General features: G+C 36.9%; 1 protein-coding gene across 2 annotated transcripts in view; it reads left to right on the forward strand.

The window, feature by feature from the left end:
• Ythdc2 (YTH N6-methyladenosine RNA binding protein C2) overlaps positions 1 to 2,413 on the forward strand; it is a 71,185-nt gene extending 68,772 nt beyond the window's left edge. For both annotated transcript variants that reach the window (XM_003473272.5, XM_063230940.1), the window contains exons 29-30: positions 558 to 645; positions 741 to 2,413. In XM_003473272.5, coding sequence (XP_003473320.1) covers positions 558 to 638 — 81 coding nt within the window. In that variant the 3' untranslated portion in view covers positions 639 to 645; positions 741 to 2,413. The remainder of the gene's footprint in view (positions 1 to 557; positions 646 to 740) is intronic.
• Positions 2,414 to 23,566: the final 21,153 nt, after the last annotated feature.

Here is a 23,566-nt window from a genome sequence, read left to right on the forward strand (position 1 = left end):
AGACAGTCATTTATCTGAATTAGTTTGGCTTATTTCACATCTTTCACATCACTATAGGAAAAGCATTTTAAGTTCCTTTTTAGGTACTCATCAGAGATTATGCCACAGGAAAACTATAAAGTGGAGTTCTTTTGATTTCTGCAGTAATATTTTTATTGTATAATAAAGATTAGAAATAAATTTAATTCCTAAGATTAAAGTATATTGTCACTTAAGATACTCTCTTGGTGAAAAATAAGTGCTTTCACTGTTTCCATTTAATACAAAATCCATTAATTCCAAATACACAAAAATCCAAAAGAACATCTTGGAGATCTATTGCCATTTGTAATAAAAATAAGATATTTATACATTAATTATAGTCTTACTCAAAAAGTTAACTTTATTCACCTTAAACTTACCAAAAAATTAGAACAATGTGACCATACTGTTTAGCATGTTCTGGTAAAAAGAAAACTTAGAGTGATTTTTTAAAAACATTTTCATCTGTATAGATTTTGCTGAGTCAGTAAAATTTTATTCCAGTTCTTTTTATGTTTATTTTGACTTCAATCTAGGAACTAGAACCTCAGGTTGGTGAACAGTTGCTGCAGTTATGGGAACGTCTTCCACTGGGAGAAAAATCCACAACTGATTGACACTCAGGTTGTACCATACTTGACTTTGAGTACTGGCAGTATTTATCACAGTTAGGATGACTTTCATATTATTTATCTTTTTTTTTCTTTTTCCCCTTCTAGAGATCAGCTGTGGAAGAAATCATGCCTATTATAACTGTTGAATGCACTGACTTCCAAAAACTGACATAGGCTTTTGTGTCACTGAATGACCTTCTCTGGTTTAGAGTGTTGCTTCAGAGTTACCACCATGTTTATGTAAGAGAAAAAGATCATTAAATCTTTATAGTGATCATAGGGAATGCCTGTATAATGTTTGTTAATAATAGGTTTGTAAGGAATAAAATAGTAATAGTTCATCATTTGATATAGCAGCAGTATATTTTAAACAAACTTACTTTGAAGTTAAACATTTCCTTAAAACCCTGACTTAAACTCTTATTGATGATTGTAATGTGGGAAAGGCCTGAATGTATCAGTACATCTGAGCACCATTTTAGATGAGTCAACTCTTTAAGAAGTAGCATTAATAAATACAGCCAATCAAATTCTAAAAATATTCTTTTAAAAAATAGAATGTGTTAAGGTCTATTCATTTTATCATTTTTAATCTGAAATACATTAAAGGAATAAGAGAAGTTCTTCTGGCATGATGATAAAATGCAGTAAACTGTGACTTTGTTGATTAGATCAGTTCAAGTGCTTGCCTTTATTCCTTGTCCTGCCTTTTTCACTTGATGTATACTATATCCTTTCTTATTTTCCTTCCATTTAACAAACTTTATGTATCTCTTACATGAGCACAGCAATTGTGACCTTTTTGTTTTGGTTACAGAAGCTTAAGTTAGATAAAAGTTAAAAACAGTAGTGCTCATTGTCGATAACTGGATTGGTATATGTTCTTGAAACTAACCTGCAGAAGGAACACAGTCCCAAATGTCTTCTTCCATTTATTTTTCATTACTTTTTCTTGACTTATCTTCTCAGATATGATTTTCCCTTTTTTACACTTATGATTTAATAAATAGAGAAAACTTTTTTTTTTGGCAAACTCGTACTACTGCCAGGTTACATACTTCTTGGCCTTCTCAGGGTTATTTGGCTTGATACTGTTCATAAAGTTTTTCTAGAGACTTTTAAGGGGAAAATAGATGTATGGGGGAAACTAAATGAAATGTATTGGTTACTGAACTCTAAATATTGAACAGGTTTAATATATTCGTCATGACATATTTGAGTCACTATTATTATGAGAACATGAGTCCAGTTTAAAAACCAAAAAGAAAACTTGTAAGTCCTCTGGTCCTGCATTTGAGAATAAAGAAGTGAAAAATTATGGGTCAACATAAGATCTTAAGAACCCTCTACTTTTTCTGAGAAAAAATATATATTGATATGTTAATTTAGAATGTCAGCTGTGAATTTTGCCTGTATTAGTAATTAGCTTTTTAAAAATACTTTGAAACACACCTGTAAATTGAGTTAATGTGAATTATGTGTAATATGTTCCATTGTATGTATTACCTTTTTTTCTTATTAGAGTAACTTACATTTTCCTGATAGTGTTTACCTTTTTTTAAAAAAGTAGACATTTAGTAATTCACAGTATTCAAAATTTGGAAGAACTTTTTAAAATTACAACTTGTTTAATTTTAATCTGTTTTCTAATATCTAGCCTTGTATATAAATGATGAGTTTGTTGGTAAAGTGAATACAATTTGAATGTAATTAAAATGCTGTTTTTGGAAGAGATGAACTTTAAATATTCATTTATTAAATGAAATTCTATTAAGTTATTCAGATCTTGTTGTTTTTGATATTAATAAAACTAAGGTAACAATGACCAAAAATATACCCTGACATATTAGTGAATTTTATACTTGAATAGTAAGTTGAATGTAGAGTGTGATAGCTTCTTATCACTGCCGACTTCACAGCAAAAATCTAAAAGTGTGTGTATATTTAGTATGAAATCTTTTAAATCTTCAAAAAAATGAGAAGTAGGAAATTTATACTCTAATGAAACACATTTTATGAAGAACACTTTGTATTTAAATGTCAGTATTTTTCTACTCGGAAAACATGGAATGCCTGCTGTTTGCCAATATATTCATGTGTCTTTTTGTAGAAAGTGACAGTACCTAAGTCACTTGATTTGTAACAGTCCTTTTATCTTATAATTTGTTCCTACTAATTCAATGGAAGCAGTTTGAGGTCCTTTACTGATAATAAATGTTTGCTTACTAGCATTAATGGTGGCATCCTAAGATGTATCAGGTACAGTTCTTTTTGTACAGGAGGAACTTATATTCTTACGGGTAATAATTTTATGTGGTTTAGTATATAATAGTTAAATCAAAGACCAAGTGCTAGGGCATTTAAGAAGATGACAGTCATTTAAGACTTCTTGGTGAAGCTGTGTTTGAGCATACCCTTATGTATAGACAGTTTAAAAGGTTGAATACAGAAGTTAAAACTATAATACAGACCTAGGAAAAGAATATTTATTGTGGGAATATATAGTTCATAACAGTTCCTTGGCAGGATTTTAAAATAAAAATTATACCATGTGAAAAATAGTATTTACAGAAATGATAATTAAATCCAGGAAATCTTGAACTTTGTGTGTAAATGAGAGTACTTATTTAAAGACTTCCCTGACAACCCCCCATATTAATGATAGATAAATAATTTTGTAAGAGAGCTCAAGAATCTTTATGTTTAGCAGACTTTTAATTCAAATAGACCATGGGTTATATTGCAACAGATTAGTGAAACGCAAAGATAACTTTGGATGTGTTATGTTTTATATCTGTATGTGTTTTGATCCCCCAGCCCCAGCCTCATGTGATTATGGGTGGGAATTTGGGGAGATGATTGGATCATGGGTGTGCTGTACTCTTTGGTGGAATTATTGGATAATATGCTATTATGGTGGGACCTGGTTGGAAGAGGTGGGTGACAGGGGCTTGGCCTAGAGAGGTGTATCTCCCTTCTAGCTGTTCCCTTTCCTCTTTACTTGCCATGAGGTAAGCAGCTTTTTCTCCTGTGTCCCCTTCTGCTGTACTGTTTTTTCTTTAAAGTTAGTTTACTATGGACTGAAATATGAACCCAAATAAACTTCTCCTTTAAGAAGTGGGCATCAGGTATTGTGTCTTAGCAATAAAAGAGTAAGAAAGAATATACTTTAAACTTCATGTGACAGCCACCCAAATTAGTCACCTTTTTCATCTTATGTCATAAAATAATAGAAAGTATTGGAGTGCCAGTGGTATGTTTAGTTTGTTTTGTGTTGCTGTGACCAATTACCTGAGACTGACAAAGAGGAAATTCTTTCTTTGGCTCATGGCTTCAGTCCATGGTTAGCAGGCTCCATTGTTATCTGTGGTGATGGAGAACATCATGGTACAGTGGACGTGGCCAAGCAAAGCAGAAAGTCATGTTTTAAAAACCCCTCAGTTGGCTACCAAGCCCCCAGTGCATAGCATTTGGGATTTCATTCATTCTGTCTCTGTCTCTCTCTTTCCCTCTTTTCTTTTTTCTTTCTCTCTCTTACCTCCCTCTCTCTGTTCCACCCTCTCCTTTTTTCTTTCCTTCCTCCCTCTCTCCCTGCTTGCCTGTCTCCCTTCCTCCCTCCCTCCCTTCTCCCTCCCTTTCTTCCTTCCTTCCTCCTTTCCTTCCTTCCTTCCTTCCTTCCTTTCTTCCTTCTCTTCCTGTCTTGCATGTCTCTTTGTGTCTCTGTCTTTGTCATCTTCTCTCTGTTTTTTGAGTCAGGGTGTCACTAGTTACGTAGTTTAAGCTAGCCTTGAAATCACTATGTAACCCAGGCTAACTTCAAACTCATGGTAATTATTCTGCCTCAGTCTCCCAAGTGCTGAGACCATAGGCATGTCCCATCACATTCAGCTTTCAGGGACATTTTATAACATTTCACTTAGTGAAACATTGAACTTACTGCAAAAAATACCATATAAAAAAACTTTGCACTTTAGAGTATCTCTTAGGACAAACTTAACAGTAGGTATGAAAACAACAAGTTGCTTAAATTTTCTGACTTCTGGCTTTCATATGTGAAAATCTATCTCATGGGCTCCTTGGAAGGATCGAATGAGAGTTCTTGGAAAAATATGAACACTGCACAAATACTAAGTTCTTAGTAGTATTTGCTTATTAGTGACTCGTACGCTGTGAACACTTAAATGTAGTTGATTCCTAACATACTTGTTCAGTAATTAGATGTTAATTGTCTGTTATAGCCTAGATTTTTTCAGGTTAGAGTACAACAATAAACAAATCCCTCCATACTCTTGGAACTTCTAATACAGTGCAAAATCTTGAAGTGAAATAGACTCATCTAGTAGTGCAATAAAGCATACTATGTATACTCTAATGAGAAAATTGCAAATTCTTTTGAAAAAAATATGAAAGTTAAAGAGGCTCAAACTGGTACTTTAGTTTTCATCACAGGTGTGACACTTTAAAATTTAATTTTGGGGGCTTAGGGGGCAATATCAACATTTTTGGCAAAAAGAACTATAGAGAAACCTGAGTGAATAATCCCAAGGAGAAAGGAGTATACTGCTTGTTAGAGTCAATCCTGTCATGCTTCAGAACTGAATTTATGAAGATGGTGCCCTTGAGAAAGTAGGTTCAGTGTAGTCTTGTAATCAGGTGGTGTTGTAGTCAGGGATTGTACACAGAGAACAACTAGGATTAGAACATGGAGTTCACAATATTTGTATAATGGTCGCCGGAGGTTAACACAAGAAAATGCAGGAAATCTATCCCCAACACCAAAGACATAGATTATTTAGTCAAGAGCCTAAACCTAACAGCAGTGTCCCATATGAGTCCAGATAAAAACCCAGAGCTCAGGACAATGCCTCCCACGAGTCCAACTGGAGGTCTAGAGCCCACAAGAAGGACTCACGCCAGTCTCTTTTACGGATCCGTGCCGGGAAGGTCTGCGGTGGAAGCCAGAAAGTCTATGCCAGCAGGATGAAGGAACTGTGCTAGTGGGATGAGGGTTCTACACTGGAGCTGAGAAGTCACACTCACAACGAAGAGTGGGGCTGTCCTGAAAGGCACCACAGCTGTCCTCAGCGACACGGAGGCCCTGAGCTCCTACGACCACAAGCACAGTCGGGTACGTGCCAGGAAGCAGCGTGACAAGTTCATCCTGGAGACCAAGCAGCACATGTCTTCCCCTCCGGAGCCAGGAATCGATGCTTGATGTGAAGACCAAAGCTTCTCCAGGAGGACCAACAGCTCAGACAGCAACTCGGAGAACCCACAATGACTCCTTAATGCCTCAACCCCTCTCCACCTCTCTTCTTCTCCACCTATTTATCCTGGAAACCCTCCTCAGCTGGAGCATCTTCTCTCAATGCATGCTGATGTAATCCAGCTGGTGTTAAGTTGACCACCAGTTCTCAAACCATAACAGGTGTGGTCACATGCTGACAGTGGGACCAGCGAGATTGAGACCAGCCTCTGGCAAAGGTGCACATGCAACCCTGGGTGTAACCAGCAGTGTGGGAGTCTGAAGCAGTAGTGAAGAACCAGCAGCCAGTAAGCTGGTTGAACCAGCCTGATGCTTTGGTACATGTAGCATAGAAGCAGATGAGGCCACCGGTCTATAGCAAAGGACTGTGGAGAACTTCAGCAGCAGACCAGTGACAGCCCCCAAATCTAGAGGTCAAGATCAGCTTGTTAAACAGCGTAAATCATAAACAGCATAAATCATAAACAGCATAAAGCAGATCTGGCGGGAGTACATAACACATTTTTAGTAACTGACTTGGACACTACCACAGACTGCTGAATATCAGAGAAACTCCACTATTTTATTTCTGTTTGATTGGTTGTCCTTTTTCTGTCTGATTGGGCTATTTTGTTTTCTTGTGGTTACTTTTGTTTTGGTTGAATTTCAGTTTTTTTGTTCTCTTTTTTTTTCATTCATTAGGCTTACTACCTTTTTGTTTTCTTCTATTTGTTTTCTTTCTCTTTTCTCAATTACCTTTTGAAATTATATCTTCAAATGAGTAGACATTGTCACTTTTCTTCCTGATTCACTTCAAAACTTCATTATTTTTTTCATCCTTTTCTCCTGTCCTACACTTTCTCAAAACTTGCATGATCATCTTTTGCCATCCGGCCTTTTTTCTATTACGTTTGACCACAATAACCTCTCTATCTTGTCCCCCCCGCCTTTTTTTTTTTTTTTTTTTTTTTTTTTTTGTCTTTTTCCTTTTTATCGGTACCAGGGATTGAACTCACGACTGCCTGCTTGCAAGGCAGGCGCTTATGCCACTAAGCTAAATCCCCAGCTCCTCCTTCCCCTCTTGATAACACCTCTATGCCTGCAACAGGGTAAAATCACTCCACTAACGGGAAAACCATTGTGTATTAGTTGCTGCTATATGTTGAATTTTGTTATCAAAGTGTAGAACTTGATGCAGTGCTAAAAGGTATCAGGTTAATAGTTACCACAGTTTGCAGTAGCTTGGAATGTTATACTTGATGCTATTACTATTGCTAGTTGATGTAGTTAGAATGTGAAACGTTACAATCAGTTTTTATGCCTTACACTGATTGTATTGGGTCATAATCATCACCATAGTCCAATACCAAAGGACTATCAACCTTTCATCTCAACAAATAGGGAAGGTAGGTTCTTTTTTTTTAATTTTTTATTTTAAAGAGATTAAGACAAAACAGTACACAACAAAGCAGATCAGAACAGAACAATGTAAGCAACACAATATTTCACCACAAGACAACCCGTAATTAACAGTAACTACCATGTCTCTTTCTTTGAAATAGTTGAGCATAACTTCATACACAATAGTATTAAACATAACAAAATAGTTTAAAACCATTCAAAGGAATGAGAATATTACAGGGCATTCAAAACCAAATAACAGAAAAACAAACAATGGCTATGCCATTATCTCATTTTCCATAGAAAATTTGTTTATACTATCACACATAATACAATCCAATAAGATACAACATTGATAGAACCAATGGAAACAGAAGAGTAAAAGCATGGTAGGACTTCAGAGTAATGATATTATATCAGTACTGGCTATTATAATGACTTGTTTTCTTCAAAATAGTTGTTCTTACCATCACAGATAGTAAAATCAAACACCAGGATAAACCCATTCCAGCTAATGAATGTGATCATTATAAGGCTTCAAAGCAATGTAATGGGGAATCATGATTACCATAAAGTCTTATGTACTCTTGCTATTTTTTACACTAGGGAGACTATATGGTATTTATACATGTGAGTTTGATTTATTTCACTTATGAGTATGGTCTCAAGTTGCACCCATTTGTTAGTAAATATCTCAATGTGATCATTCTTTATTGTTGAGTAGCACTCCATTGTACAAAAATATCACATCTTTTTTATCCATTCCTCAGTTGATGGACACTTAGGTTGTTTCAAGATCTGGCTATTACAAATTGTGCTGCTATAAACATGGATGCATATATACCACTGTGGTATTATGTTTTCAATTCTTCTGGGAATATGCCTAGAAGTGGAATAAATGGGGCTTCCAATCCCATCTTTTTGAGGAATCACCAGACTGACCTCTACAATGGTGGTACCAGTCTACACTCCCACCAACAGTGCAGAAGAGTTCCTTTTTCCCCACAACCTCTCCAGCATTTGTTATTGGTAGTTTTTTGATCCTGGCCATTCTTTCTGGAGTGAGATGAAATCTCAGTGTGGTTTTAATTTGCATTTCTCTAATGAGTAATGATGATAAGCATTTTTTCATGTATTTATTTGCCATTTGTATTTCATCTCAGATGCCAATTTTTGGATTGGGTCCCTGAATTTCAGGGGTTGGAGTTTTTAAAATTCTTTATATGTTTTAGACAGAAGTCCTTTGTCTGAGGGATAGTTCACTAAGATTTTTTTTCCCAGTTTGTGGGTTTTCTTTTCTCTATGCTGGAGATTTCTTTTGACATGCAGAAACATTAATAAGACATGATCCCAGCTATTCTGGAAAGTAGTTCCCATGTGGTTTGATTCCTGTTCATGAATTCTCTACCTACCTATGTCTTCAAGATTTTTACCTACTTTTTCTTCCAACAGATTTAGTGTTTCTGTTTTAATATTCATATCTTTGATCAATTTAGATTTTAGTTTAATATATGGTCATAGGCATGGGTCTAGTTTTAGTTTTTGGCATATGGAGAGCCAGTTTTTCCAGCACCATTTATTACAGAGACTGTCATTTTTCCAGTGAACATGTTTGGACTGGACCCTTTATCAAAGATAAGGTGGTTGAGTGTGTTGCTAGTGTGGTTTTATCTTCTAATCTATTCCATTGATCTTCAGGTCTGTTTTTATTCCAGTCCATGTTGATTTTATTACAGTAGCTTTGTAGTGTAACTTCAAGTCGGGGATTGTGATGCCTCTTGCCTTGCCTTTGCTGCTTAGAATTGCCTTTGCTCTTCTAGGTCTCTTCTGGTTCCAGATGAATTTGAGGAGTGATTTCTCTAGGCCTGTTGATGGTATGTTGATGGTATTTTCATTGGGATTGCATTGAATCTGTATAAAAAATTTGGGAGAAAGGCCATTTTCATAATATTAATTCTCCCTATCCATGAATAAGGAATGTCTTTCCATTTTCTGAGATTGACTTCAATTTCTTTTTTCAGGGTATTGTAGTTTTCCCTCTATAATTCTTTCACTTCTTTTGTGAGAGTAATTCCTAAATATTTCATTTTTTTGGTTGCTAGTGTGAAGAGTGTGGCTTCTCTTATTTCTCTGTCAGTGATTTTGTTGTTATTTTATAGGGATGCTATTGATTGTTGAGTATTGATTTTGTATCCAGCTACATTGCTGAATTTATTTATTATATCTAGGAGTCTTTCAATGGAGTTTTGGGAGTCTTCTATGTAGAATATCATGTCATCTGCAAATAATGATAATTTAACTTCCTCTTTCCTATCTTTACCCCCTTTATTTCTCTCTCTTGTCTAAATTGCTCAAGCTAGTATTTCCAGTACTATATTGAAAAGGAGCGGTGATAAGGGACATCCTTGTCTTGTGCCTGATTTTAAAGTAAAGGCCTTCAGTTTTGGGGCCATTAAATATGATGCTGCCTGTTGATTGTCATAGATGGCCTTTATCATATTGAGGTAAAGACCATCTATTCCAATTTTCTGTAAAGTTCTTATGAATGAGTGTTGAACCTTATCAAAAGGTTTTTCTGCATCTATAGAAATGATTCTTGCTTTTGGCTTTATTGATATGGTGGATTACATTTATTGATTTACGTAGGTTGAACCATCCCTGTGTGCTTGGGATGAATCCCACTTGGTCGTGGTATATAATCTTCTTGATGGTTTGCTGCATTCTATTTGCCAATATTTTATTGAGGATTTTTGCATCTGTGTTCATTAGGGAGATTGGTCTGTAGTTCCCTTTTTTAGTTGAGTCTTTCTCAGGTTTTGGTACTAGAGTTGTATTTGCTTCTAGGAATGACTTAGGAAGAATTGCTTCCCTTTCAATTTCATTGAAGAGTTTGAGAAGTGTTGGCATTTTCTTCTTTGTATTTCTTGCAGAATTCCACAGTGAATCTGTCTGGGTCTGGGCTCTTCTTTGTAGGTAAGGACTTAATTACATTTTCAGTTTCATTAATAGAAATTGGGTTATTCAGCCGTTTTACATCTTCTTGACCCAGCTTTGGTACTTCATATGTTTCTAGGAATCTGTCCATTTCTTCTGTGTTATCAAACCTATGAGAGTAAGGTTTTTGAAATAGGTGTTGATGATCTTCTGTATTTCCACAGAGTCTGTAATGACTTAGCCTTTTTCGTTCCTTAATGCGTGAATTTGAGCTTTTTCTTTCCTTTTTAAAATTTGGTTGGCTAGGGGCTTATCAATTTTATTTATTCTTTCAATGAACCAACTCTTTGATTCATTGTTTCTTTGTATTGTTTTCTTAGTCTCTATTGCATTAATTTCTGCTCTGATTTTTATCATTTCCTCCCTTCTTTTGGCTTTGGGCTTGACTTGCTCTTTTTCTAGATGTTTGAGGTGTGCATCAGGTTGTTTATTTGTATTCGTTCTGTTTTCCTGAATGGGAACTCTGCAATAAATTTTCCTCTGAGGACAGCTTTCATTGTATCCCACAGATTCTGGTAAGTTGCAAATGTATTTTCATTTGCTTGTAGGTATTTTTAATTTCTTCTTTAATTTCCCCTGTGACCCACTGATTGCTCAAGAGTGTATTATTCAATTTCCATGTGTTTGTGGGGTTTTTGCAGTTTTTTTTATCATTAATTTCTAGTTTCATGGCGCTATAATCTGATAACATGCCTGGGATAATTTCAACTCTTTTGCTTATATTTAAATATGTTCTGTGGGTTAGTATGTGGTCTCTTTTAGAGAATGTCCCATGTACTGCTGAGAAGGATGTGTATTCTGATGTTGCATGGAACACTGTGTATGTCTATACAGTCCATTTGTTCATAAGTGTGATTCAGTTCTGTTACTTCTTTGCTGATTTTCTGTCTGGTTGATCTGTTCCTTGGTGTCAATGGTGTGTTAAAGTCTCCTGTCATAATTGTGTTACTGTTAATTTTGTTTTTCATTTCTGTTAATACTTGCTTTATATAACTGGGTGCTCTGGAATTTGGTGCCAATATATTTAAGATTGTTATTTGTTCCTCTTGAAGTTTTCCCCTAATGAGTATGTATGTAGTGACCTTCTTTATCTCTTAGGATCATTCTTGGTTTGAAGTTCACATTGTATGTAAACAGAATAGCTACCCCCACTTTTTTGGGGGTTCCTGTTGCATGTAGTAATGTTTTCCCTCCTTTGACTTTTTGGGTTAGATGGGTTTCTTATAGACAGCATATGGTTAGATGTTGTTTCTTGATCCATTCTGCCAGTCTGTTTCTTTTTTTTCTTTTTTTTTATTTAAGAGGAAAAAGAGAAAAACACAAAACAAAACAAAGCAGTGTAAGGTTACATATAATACAGAACTACAAAAAAAAGCATAACAGTAAGAAATCACCTGTTAATAGATTACATATTATCATCTTGGAAATAGTTGCTCAAATCACAGTATCAAAGAATACAAAGTAGACATTCAAACAGAGAGACTACAAACAGCTGTGTTCAATGATCCAAAAACATTAATATAGTCAGCTATTCAACATCCCTATACACACTTGCTGTTATATCCGTTAGAGCTCTTTTTTCCCCTTCCTCTCTTTTTACAACAAAATTTACACATTTTAGATTTTATTACTCCTTAGTTCTTATTACTTTTTTGGGGGGGGGGGAATAAAGTCAAATATGGCAGAACAAAGCTGTCAGTGAAAACCAAGGATAGACATAGCACATGATGTAGAACAGAGTATACGGTTATTAACAATAGTTATCAACGTTGTCTCTTGTTTCCTTAAAAAGATTTGTCTATCTCATTAGATATTATAAAGTTGGACAAAACAGTAGAGAACAAGACCAATAAAACTTAGACATTGTAAACATTACAGGACTTCCAAAGGAGACAATAGTCAAACCAGAATGGGCATCTTAGTGAATCTTACTGCCTTCAAAGTAGTTGCCTATACCCTCGGACCTGATACTATCCCACAGAATGGAACAGAGTCTAATCAGTCAAAACAAGATCGTGGGAGCATTACAGGACTTCAAAACAAGTTAATAGGAAATCGAAAAGAGTTACTATTATATATCCTAATTTTTTAAATTTTTCCCTTAATTAAAATAAACATAAGAAATAACTAAATAATTTTTTTAAAGAATAATAGTTACCATAGTGTCTGTCTTTTTCCTTGAGATATTTGGATAAAACTTCATATACTATAGCTTCAAATATTTCCATATTAGGAAGCCCGGAATAAAGCCTTTCTAATTAATAAGTGAAAATTTTATAAGGCTTCAAGGCCACATAATGGGGAATCATGATTGCCACATATTTTCATATATTTGAATCATTACTTACATTAGGGAAACTATTCGGTATTCATACATGCGAGATTGATTTATTTCACTTATGAGTATGGTCTCAAGCTGCGCCCATTTATTGATAAATATCTCAATGTGATCCTTCTTTATAGCTGAATAATATTCCATTGTATAGAAATACCACAACTTTTTTATCCATTCCTCAGTTGATGGACACTTGGGTTGTTTCCAAGATCTGGCGATTACAAATTGTGCTGCTATAAACATAGGTGCACATAAATCACTGTGGTATGATGCTTTCAGTTCTTCTGGGAATATGCCTAGAAGTGGAATAGCTGGAATAAATGGGATTTCCAATCCCAACTTTTTGAGAAACCTCCAGACAGACCTCCACAAAGGCTGTACCAGTCTACACTCCCACCAACAGTGCAGGAGAGTTCCTTTTTCCCCACATCCTCTCCAGCATTTGTTGTTGTTGGTTTTCTTGATCTTGGCCATTCTTTCAGGAGTGAGATGGAATCTCAGTGTGGTTTTAATTTGCATTTCTCTGATGACCAATGATGATGAGCATGTTTTCATATATTTATTTGCCATTTGCATTTCTTCATCTGAGAATTGCGTATTCATCTCAGATGCCCATTTTTGGATTGGATCTTTGAATTTTGGAGGTCTGAGTTTTTTTAATTCTTTATATGTTTTAGACAAGAGTCCCTTGTCTGAGAGAGAGTTCACTAAAATCTTTTCCCAGTTTGTGGGTTTTCTTTTCACTATGCTGGAGATTTCTTTTGACATGCAGAAACTTTTTAATAAGATGTGGTCCCAGTTATTGATTCTGGGAAGTGTTTCCCGTGCGGTTTGAGTCCTGTTCATGAATTCTCTACCTACTCCTATGTCTCCAAGGTTTCTACCCACTTTGTCTTCCAATAGATTTAGTGTTTCTGTTTTAATATTCAGATCTTTGACCCATTTAGATTTTAATTTAGTACATGGTGATAGACATGGGTCTAGCTTTAGTTTTCGGCAAATGGAGAGCCAGTTTTTCCAGCACCATTTATTAAAGAGACTGTCGTTCTTCCAGTGAACCTGCTTGGCTCCTTTATCAAAGATAAGGTGGTTGAGTGTGTTTGTAGTTGTGGTTGTATCTTCTAATCTATTCCATTGATCTTCGCCTCTGTTTTGATTCCAATACCATGTTGATTTTACTACTGTTGCTTTGTAGTATAATTTCAAGTCAGGGATTGTGATGCCTCCTGCTTTGCCTTTGCTGCTTAGAATTGCCTTTGCGATTCTAGGTCTCTTCTGGTTCCAGATGAAATTTAGGAGTGATTTCTCTAGATCTATAAGGTATGTTGATGGTATTTCTATTGGGATTGCATTGAATCTGTATAAGAGTTTTGGGAGAATGGCCATCTTCACAATGTTTGTTCTTCCTATCCATGAGCAAGGGATGTCTTTCCATTTTCTGAGATCATCTTCAATTTCCTTTTTCAGTGTATTATAGTTTTCACTGTATAAGTCTTTCACTTCTTTCGTAAGAGTAATTCCTAAATATTTCATTTTTTTGCTTGCTAATGTGAATAGTCCAGTTTCTCTTATTTCCCTCTCTGTAATTTTGTTGTTCGTGTATAGGAATGCTATTGATTTCTGAGTATTGATTTTGTATCCAGCCACATTACTGAATTTATTTATTGTATCTAAGAGTATTTCAATGGAGTTTAGGGGGTCTTCTATGTAGAGTATCATGTCATCTGCAAACAATGATAACTTAACTTCTTCTTTTCCTATCTTTACCCCTTTTATTTCTCTTTCTTGCCTAATTGCTCTGGCTAGTACTTCCAGTACTATATTAAATAGGAGTGGTGATAAAGGACATCCTTGTCTTGTGCCTGATTTTAAAGTAAAGGCTTTCAATTTTTGGCCATTTAGAATGATGCTGGCTGTTGGTTTGTCATAAATGGCCTTTATTATATTGAGGTAAAGACCATCTATTCCAATTTTCTGTAGAGTTTTTATCATGAATAAATGTTGGACCTTATCGAAGGCTTTTTCTGCATCTATAGAAATGATCATGTGATTCTTATTTTTGGCTTTATTGATATGGTGGATTACATTTATTGATTTGCGTATGTTGAACCATCCTTGCATTCCTGGGATGAATCCCACTTGGTCATGGTGTATAATCTTCTTGATGATTTGCTGGATCCTATTTGCCAATATTTTATTGAGGATTTTTGCATCTGTGTTCATTAGGGAGATCGGTCTATAGTTCTCTTTTTTAGTTGGGTCTTTCTCAGGTTTTGGTACTAGAGTAATATTTGCTTCCAGGAACGACTTAGGAAGGATTGCTTCCCTTTCAATTTCATTGAACAGTTTGAGGAGTGTCGGCATTAGGTCTTCTTTGTATTTCTTGTAGAATTCTGCAGTGAATCCATCTGGGCCTGGGCTCTTCTTGGTGGGTAAGGACTTAATTACATTTTCAATTTCAGTAACAGAGATTGGGTTATTCAACAGTTTTACATCCTCTTGATCTAGCTTTGGCACTTCATATGCTTCTAAGAATCTGTCTGTTTCTTCTGTGTTATCAAACTTTTGAGAGTAGAGGTTTTCAAAGTAGGTGTTGATGATCTTCTGTATTTCTATTGGGTCTGTAGTGATTTCTCCTTTTTCATTTCTTATTGCATGAATTTGAGCTTTTTCTTCCCTTTTTTTAATAAGGTTGGCTAGGGGCTTATCGATTTTATTTATTCTTTCAAAGAACCAACTCTTTGATTCGTTGATTCTTTGGATTGTTTTCTTAGTCTCTATTGCATTGATTTCTGCTCTGATTTTTATAATTTCCTCTCTTCTTTTGGCTTTGGGCTTGACTTGCTCTTCTTTTTCTAGCTGTTTGAGGTGTAGCATCAAGTTATTTATTTGTATTCGTTCTGTTTTCCTGATGTGGGAACTCAGTGCAATAAATTTTCCCCTCAGGACGGCTTTCATTGCATCCCACAGGTTCCGGTAAGTTGTATCTGTATTTTCATTTTCTTTTAGGTATTGTTTGATTTCTTCTTTAATTTCCTCTGTGACCCACTGATTACTCAAGAGTGTGTTATTCAGTTTCCATGTGTTTGTGGGATTTTTGCAGTATCTTTTATCATTAATTTCTAATTTCAGAGCGCTATGATCCGATAACATGCAAGGGATGATTTCAGCTCTTTTGCACTTGTTTAAATATGTTCTGTGAGCTAATATATGGTCTATTTTAGAAAATGATCCATGTACTGCTGAGAAGAATGTGTATTCTGATGTTGTTGGGTGGAACATCCTGTATATGTCTATCAAACCCATTTGTTCACAGGTATGATTCAGTTCTGTTATTTCTTTACTCATTTTCTGTCTGGTCGATCTGTCCCTTGGTGTCAATGGCGTATTAAGGTCTCCCGTTACAATTGTGTTACTGATAATTTGAGTTTTCATTTCTGTTAATAATTGTTTTATATAACTGGGCGCTCTGGAGTTTGGTGCGTATATATTTAAGATAGTTATCTCTTCCTCTTGGAGTTTTCCCCTTACGAGTATGTAGTGACCTTCTTTGTCCTTTATGGTCATTGTTGGTTTAAAGTTCACGTTGTCTGCAAACAGAATGGCTACTCCTGCCTTTTTTTGGATTCCTGCTGCATGAAGAATTGTTTTCCATCCTTTGACTTTCAGTCTGTGAGTATCCTTCTGGGTTAGATGGGTTTCCTGTAAACAGCATATGGTTGGATTTTGTTTCTTGATCCATTCTGCTAGTCTGTTTCTTTTGATTGGTGCATTGAGACCATTTACATTAATGGTTATTACTGTTAAATGCTGGTTAATTGTAGGAATGTTATCTCTCTGCTGTTGCATCTTTATCTTTCTGTTCTGTTTAATTATTTGCTTTGCTTAGTGGTTTTTTCCTTTGTGTATCTAAACTGTCTTTCAATATTTTTTGCAGGGTCGGTTTGGTGTTCATGAAGTTCTTCAGCTGTTCTTTGTCATGGAAGTATCGTATTGCACCATCTATTTTGAATGATAGTTTTGCAGGATATATCAGTCTTGGTTGGAAATCATTTTGCTTTAGGATCTGGAATATTTCACTCCATGCTCTTCTTGACTTTATCGTTTGTGCTGAGAAGTCTGCTGTGATTCTGATAGGTTTTCCTTTATAAGTGATCTGTCTTTTCTCTCTGACAGCTTTTAGTAATCTATTCTTGTGTTGGATTTCTGGGATGGTGATTATTATATGTCTGGGTGTAGTTTTATTTTGGTTATGAGTGTTTGGAGTTCTATATGCTTCACTGATCTTGATGTCAGTTTCTGATCTCATGCTTGGGAGATTTTCAGCTATTACTTCTCTAAATATCCGCTTGACATCCTTTATGTTGTCTCCCTCTCTTTCATTAATCCCTATCATTCTTATGTTATTCTTCTTTGCATCGTCTTGCAGTTGTTGAATTGCTGTTTCCTGATTCCTTGTTATTTTCAAAAGATCTTTCCTTTCCTGTTCACTAGCTGCAATCATGTCTTCAAGGTCTGAGATTCTATCTTCACTTTCATTAAGGCGGTTTTTACAACTTTCAGTGGAGTTTTTTATTTCCTGTATATCTCTGTGCATCTGCATTATGTATTCTGTTTGTTTCTTATATTGCTCGTCTAGGGATTCTATCTTTTTGTTTAGTTCCTCCAATTTTTTATCTGTGTTTTCTTTAGATATATTTAGAATCTCTTTCATTTCTTTTATCATTTCTTCTTTTATCTGGGAGATTATTTCGAGTTTGAATTTCTTTAAAGCTTCCTGGAGTTGTTTGTCAACTTCAGTAGCTATTATGTCCGATATATGAGGTGGATGGGATATATTTTCTTCTATATACATTGCTCCTAGGGTTTCCTGAGATGGGCTGGAGGTTTGAGGTTGTAATTTGGTCTTTCGTTTTGTCATTTTGTATATTTCTGTGTTTCAAGTGTTATTTGAAAGCTTCCTCAGGATCTGTTGAAAATCCCCTTCTATGCTTGGAGCTACTGAGCCTCTGACACCGCACTACCCCAAGCCATTGGGCCTGCAGAACCAGTGTCCCTCCTCTGCCTGCTCAGAACTCCGCAGTTCCAGACAAGCTGGGCCTCAGGGACACTGTGCGCCCACCTGCCCCTTGGAAGATCCACAGCTCTTCAATTGCAGCCGGGTTAGGGTGCTCTCCACAGGCCACAGTGCCTCAGGAGCCTGTGATCCCTCCCTGCTTGCAGAGATATCCACAGTCCTCTAGGCAAAGGAAGGGACTTCTGCAGGCACTCCAGATCCGCCCAGCTCCTCCTCTGCAGGCAGATGGCTAGGCACGGCTGGGCTCGGGGGTTAGTGCAGGCCCGCCCATCCGTCAGGAGCTCAGCAGACTTCCAAGTGTAGCGGGGGGGGGGGGGGGGAGGCAGCTGTAGAGGCCTCTAACCCACTGCTCCACTTCACTGCACCCAGAAGCCTGGGGAGCCCAGAACAGTCTGAGATTTGGGCAGACTGTGCTGGGCACTCACCACAGGCTGAGGTGCCTCAGGAAGCTGCGATGCCTCCCTGCTTGCAGAAGTATTCAGTCCTTCAGACAAAGGAACGGGCTTCTGCAGGGACTCCGGATCCGCCCAGCTCCTCCTCTGCAGGAGATGGCTAGGTGCGGCTGGGCTCGGGGGTTAGTGTAGGCCCGCCCATCCGTCAGGAGCTCAGCAGACTTCCAAGTGTAGCTGGGGGGGATGGGGAGGCAGCTGTAGTGGCCTCTAACCCACTGTTCCACTTCTCTGCACCCAGAAGCCTGGGGGGTCCGGAACAGTCTGAGATTTGGGCAGACTGTGCTGGGCACTCACCACAGGCTGAGGTGCCTCAGGAAGCTGCGATGCCTCTCTGCTTGCAGAAGTATTCAGTCCTTCAGATAAAGGAACGGGCTTCTGCAGGGACTCCGAATCCGCCCAGCTCCTCCTCTGCAGGAGATGGCTAGGTGCGGCTGGGCTCGGGGGTTAGTCGCCAGTCTTTTTCTTGTAATTGGTGAATTGAGACCATTTACATTAATGGTTATAACTGTTAATATATTGGCTTATTGTTGCCATGTTACCTTTTTGCTATTGCATCTTTATCTTTCCATTCTGTTTAATTGTCTGCCTTGTTTAGTGGTTTTTTCCTATGTGTATCTAAACTGTCTTTCAGTATTCTTTGCAGGTTTGGCTTGGTGATCATGAAGTTCTTCAGCTATTCTTTGGATTGGAAGTATCTTATTTCTCCATCAGTTTTGAAGGACAGGTTTGCAGTGTACATCAGGGTAGGTTGGAAATCATTTTCCTTTAGGATCTGAAATACTTCACTCCATGTTCTTTTGATTTCATTGTTTGTGTTGAGAAGTCTGCTGTAATTCTGATAGGCTTTCCTTTATAGGTGATCTGTCTCTTTTCTCTAACAGCTTTTAATATTCTATTTTTATGTTGGGTTTCTGGGATGGTGATTATTATATGTCTGGGTGTAGTTTTATTTTGGTTATGGCTATTTGCAGTTCTATATGCTTCACTAATCCTGATGTCAGTTTCCATTCTCATGTTTGGGGAATTTTCAGCTAATACTTCTGTAAATAGCCTCTTGATATCATTTGTGTTTTCCTCTTTTATTTTCATTTATCCCTATTAATCTTGTTGTTTTTCTTTGAGTCATCTTGCAGCTGTTGAATTGGTATTTCCTGATTCATTGTTATTTTTAAGAGATCTTTCCTTTCCTGTTCACTAGCTGCAATCTTGTCTTTGAGATCTGAAATTCTATCTTCACTTTCATTGAGGAGGTTTTGACAACTTTCAGTGGAATTTTTGATTTCCTGTATATCTCTTTAAATCTGCTTTATGTATTCTGTTTTTTTCTTATATTGTTCATCCAGGGATTCTATCTTTTTGTTTTGTTCCTCTAATTTTTTAACTGTCTTCTTTAGATGTGTTCAGCATCTCTTTCATTATTTTTATCATTTCTTCTTTTACCTGGGAGATTATTCCTAGTTTGAATTCCTTTCAAGCTTCCCAGAGTTGCTTCTTTATTTCATTTAATATTATTTCAGGTATTTCAGGCATATGGCATATATTTGTTCTATGTACATGGCTCCTAGGCTTTCTTGGGCTGGGCTGGAAGTTTGAGATTGCATTTTGGTCTTTCGTTTTATCATTTTCCTATATTTCCATGTTTCAAGTGTTGTTCCGAAGCTTTCCCTGGGCATGTTGGAAGTCATCTCCTATGTCCTGGGCTGCTCGGACTCCTCTAGCAGCATAGCTCCCTCCTTGGTCAGTGAGGCCCCAGATTAAAAGAACGTTACCGGGCATGGCTCAGGCATGCCTAATGCCTCCTCCAGCAGCGCAGCTGTCCCCTCCAGCAGCAAAGCTCTCTGGACCAAAAGAAGGCCATCAGGCGTGGCCCAGGCAGGCCCAGTGTAGTGTGGCCACAAGCCGGGCAGGTCCCCAACCACCTGGAGCAAGGATCTCAGACTCTCCCGGGGCTCAGATGGTATGCAGGCACCCACCTCCTCGGGTGGTGAAGCTCCTTGAAGTGATAGAAGGTTGCCAGCGCAGCATAGGTAGGCATACACAGCACAGCTCCCTCCTCGGGCAGTGGTGATGGTAGCAACAGTGCCGAAGCTCCTCGGACCAGAAGGTAGATTCTTGAGATAGACATAAAGAATCACCTATAGGGGCTGGGGATTTAGCTCAGTGGCATAAGTGCCTGCCTGGCAAGTGCAAGGTCATGAGTTGGATCCCTGGTACAAAAAAAAATCACCTGTAATCTAGAAGACATGCCTGAAGAACACACATCTCCTTGGGAAGCTATGGTACTATTGATAATGTTATCTACCATACAAAATGGAAAGCAGCAACAAAAGAAAAAAAATAGAAAATAGAAAATGATAAGACACAGTAGCAAAATGCAACCATAGACTCCCAGCCCATCCATGATGATCCCAGTGTACAATGAGAAAGAGGAAACTGGAAGCCAAACACTGGAACTTTCTGAAATGATAGCAGCAGAAGTGAAAAGAGTGAAAAATGCTGTAAAAATAATCTCAGTACAAAAAGAAATGATCAAAAAGAAAGAGTAGACAAGAAATAGAAGATCTTAAAATGATGGAAACCACAGATGCCCTATATAGGAAAGAATTGGAATACATGAAACATATCCAAACAGAAACTGAAAAGACTTAAAACTTCCATTTAAAGTATATGTAATGGATTAAATGACGGTGAGGATAAAATACCAGATCTAGAAGACAAGATTGCAGCTAATGACCATGAATAGAAAGATATCTAAAAAAATAGCAAGAGACTCTGAAAAGTCAATCCAACAGCTGCAAGATGAACCAAATAAAAAAATTGTAAAATTAGAGTCAGTGAGAAGGCTGGAGAAAGGGAAAATGCCATGAGAAACTTCTTCACAGAAATAATAGCAGAAAACATCCCAAATATAAAGATTTTGACATACAAATAAATGAAGCATATAGATCTTGAAACAGCCAAGACCAAAATATACACCAAGGCATATAATAAGTTTCCAAAAATTCAACAAAAACAAAACTTAAATACTCCCCCTTATAAAAGCAGTTAGTGAAAAGAAATCACTTATAAAAGAAAGCCCATCAGAATCACAGCAGATTTCTCAATACAAACTGTCAAATCAAGGAGACTTTGGAGTGAGATATTTAAAGTCCTAAAAGAAAACAACTTCTCATCTAGATTGATGTCTCCCACAAAACTATCTTTCAAAATTGATGGGGAAATTAGATACTTCCATGACAACACTATAGAAAATCCATGATTATCAGATCAACCCTTTAAAACACTCTGAAGGATATATTAGAAAGAGAAAATGAAAACTACAATCACAAGAACACCAATAGAAATCACCATGTAGGACAAGCAATTAAAAAGAGGGGAAAGACAAGGAACCAACAATAAAAAAATGAGAATGATACCTATACCAATACCTATCAGTTATAACTATCAACATAAATGGCTTCAATTTACCAATCATAAGAAATGGACTGGAAGAATGTATCATGAAACAAGATCCAACAATATACTGCATTCAAAAACCACATTCAAAAGGAAATTCGTAGACTGACAGTCAAAGGATGGAAAACAATATGACACAGGAACCCAGAATGAAGCAGGGCTAACAATTCTATGTGCAGAGAATGTGAACTTTAAGCCAAGACTGATCAAAAGAGACAAGGTCACTACATTCTTGATAGGGGAAAACTCCAAGAATAAGAAATAATAATCATATATGCACCAAATACAGAAGCACCCAACTATATAAGACAAATGCTAATCGACATGAAAAGTCAAATAAATATTAACACAATTATAATGAGCAATCTTACCTACTTCACTTTCACAATTAGATCAACTAACAAATACTAATAGACATGAAAAATCACACAAACATTAACAATTGTAATGAGTGATCTTACCTGCTTTCACAATTAGATCAACTAGAAAAATAACAAATATCACAGTTAAAACAAACCTGTGAACAAATGTACTTATTAGATGTCTAAAGAGTTTTTCAGCCCACAACACTGAAATGTTCTCAGTTGCATATTCTTGAAAATACACCATGTGTTTTTCTTGAAACATGGGATGTTCTTGAACATGGGATGTTCTTGAAAATACACCATGTGTTAGCCCACAGACCATGCTTAAATAAATACAGAGGAGCTTATCCCATGCATATTATCTGGCTATTGTACAATCAAATTGGAAATTAATGGCAAAAGAAATCACAAAATGTACATAACACATGGAAACTGAACAACACTCTCCTGAATGACCAGTGGGTCACAGAGGAAATTAAAGAAATTAAACCATATCTACAATTAAATGAAAATGCCAGTTGAAGATATGGAAACTTATGGGATGCAATGAAATCAATCCTACATGAGGGAAATTTATAGCACTAAATTATCAGGAAAACAGAATGAGTTCAAATAACTTAATGTTGAATCTCAAAATCCTAGAAAAGGAACAAATCAAAGTTTGCATGAGAGGAAATTATAAAGATCAGAGTAGAAATTAATATAATTGAGACTAAGAAAACAATATAAAGAATCAATAAAAGATTGGTTCTTTGAAAAGATTAAAATTGACAACTCCCTAGCCAACTGTGATGCATTAATAACCGGTGATCAACCTGTAATACTAGCTGAACTGAAACAGCATGGTGCTGAGTGTGGATGGGCCATTTGATTGTTACCAAAATAACAGAGAACTGGGATGAAGAAATAGGTGTTGTTGGTTTTAATGTTGCCATGGGTTCTCCTGCAGGAGCTTGTCAAGCTTCTTTCCTGATAGGAAGTTGGCTATTCTCATTGTCAAAGATGCTTGGAACCTTGTAGTTGCTGAGAATGACTGCAGTTCACTTTGGGGGAGCTCTGGTCCTTACTTTGAGCATTGCTTCCTGGTTCTGGAACCAAAAAAGATAGTATGCTGTTCAATCTCCTGGAGAAGCTTTTTAGGCTGGCTTCCTGATACAAACTCAGCTGTTCTCATCACTGGAAGAGCTTAGGACCTTGTCACTGAGGATGGTTATGGTACTTTTTGGGGGAGCCCTGCTCCTTACTTTGAATGTTGCTTCCTGGCTCCAGTGTGGGACCCTCATCCTACTGGCACAGATCCTTCATCCCAAGAGTACAGACTTTGAGTTCCATTGCTGACCTTTGGGCCTTCCCAGCACAAATCCATGAAACAGACTTGCATGAGACATTGTGGGCTCTAGGCCTCCAGTCAGACTCAGGGGGAGCATTATCATGGGCTCTGGGTCTTTGGCTGGACTCATACAGGATGTTACTCTGGAATCCAGGCCCTCATCTAGATTATTTGGGTCTTAGTGTGAGGAAAGATTTCTTGCACTCTTTATTTTGTATTTGATTCTTAAGTTGACCATCATAAAATAGTACTATTAATTATGTGTCCTGTATTATC

The sequence above is a fragment of the Cavia porcellus genome, unplaced genomic scaffold (assembly GCF_034190915.1).
Source record: "Cavia porcellus strain 051 isolate PalLab524CR breed Dunkin Hartley unplaced genomic scaffold, mCavPor4.1 scaffold_19, whole genome shotgun sequence".
Lineage (NCBI taxonomy): Eukaryota > Metazoa > Chordata > Mammalia > Rodentia > Caviidae > Cavia > Cavia porcellus.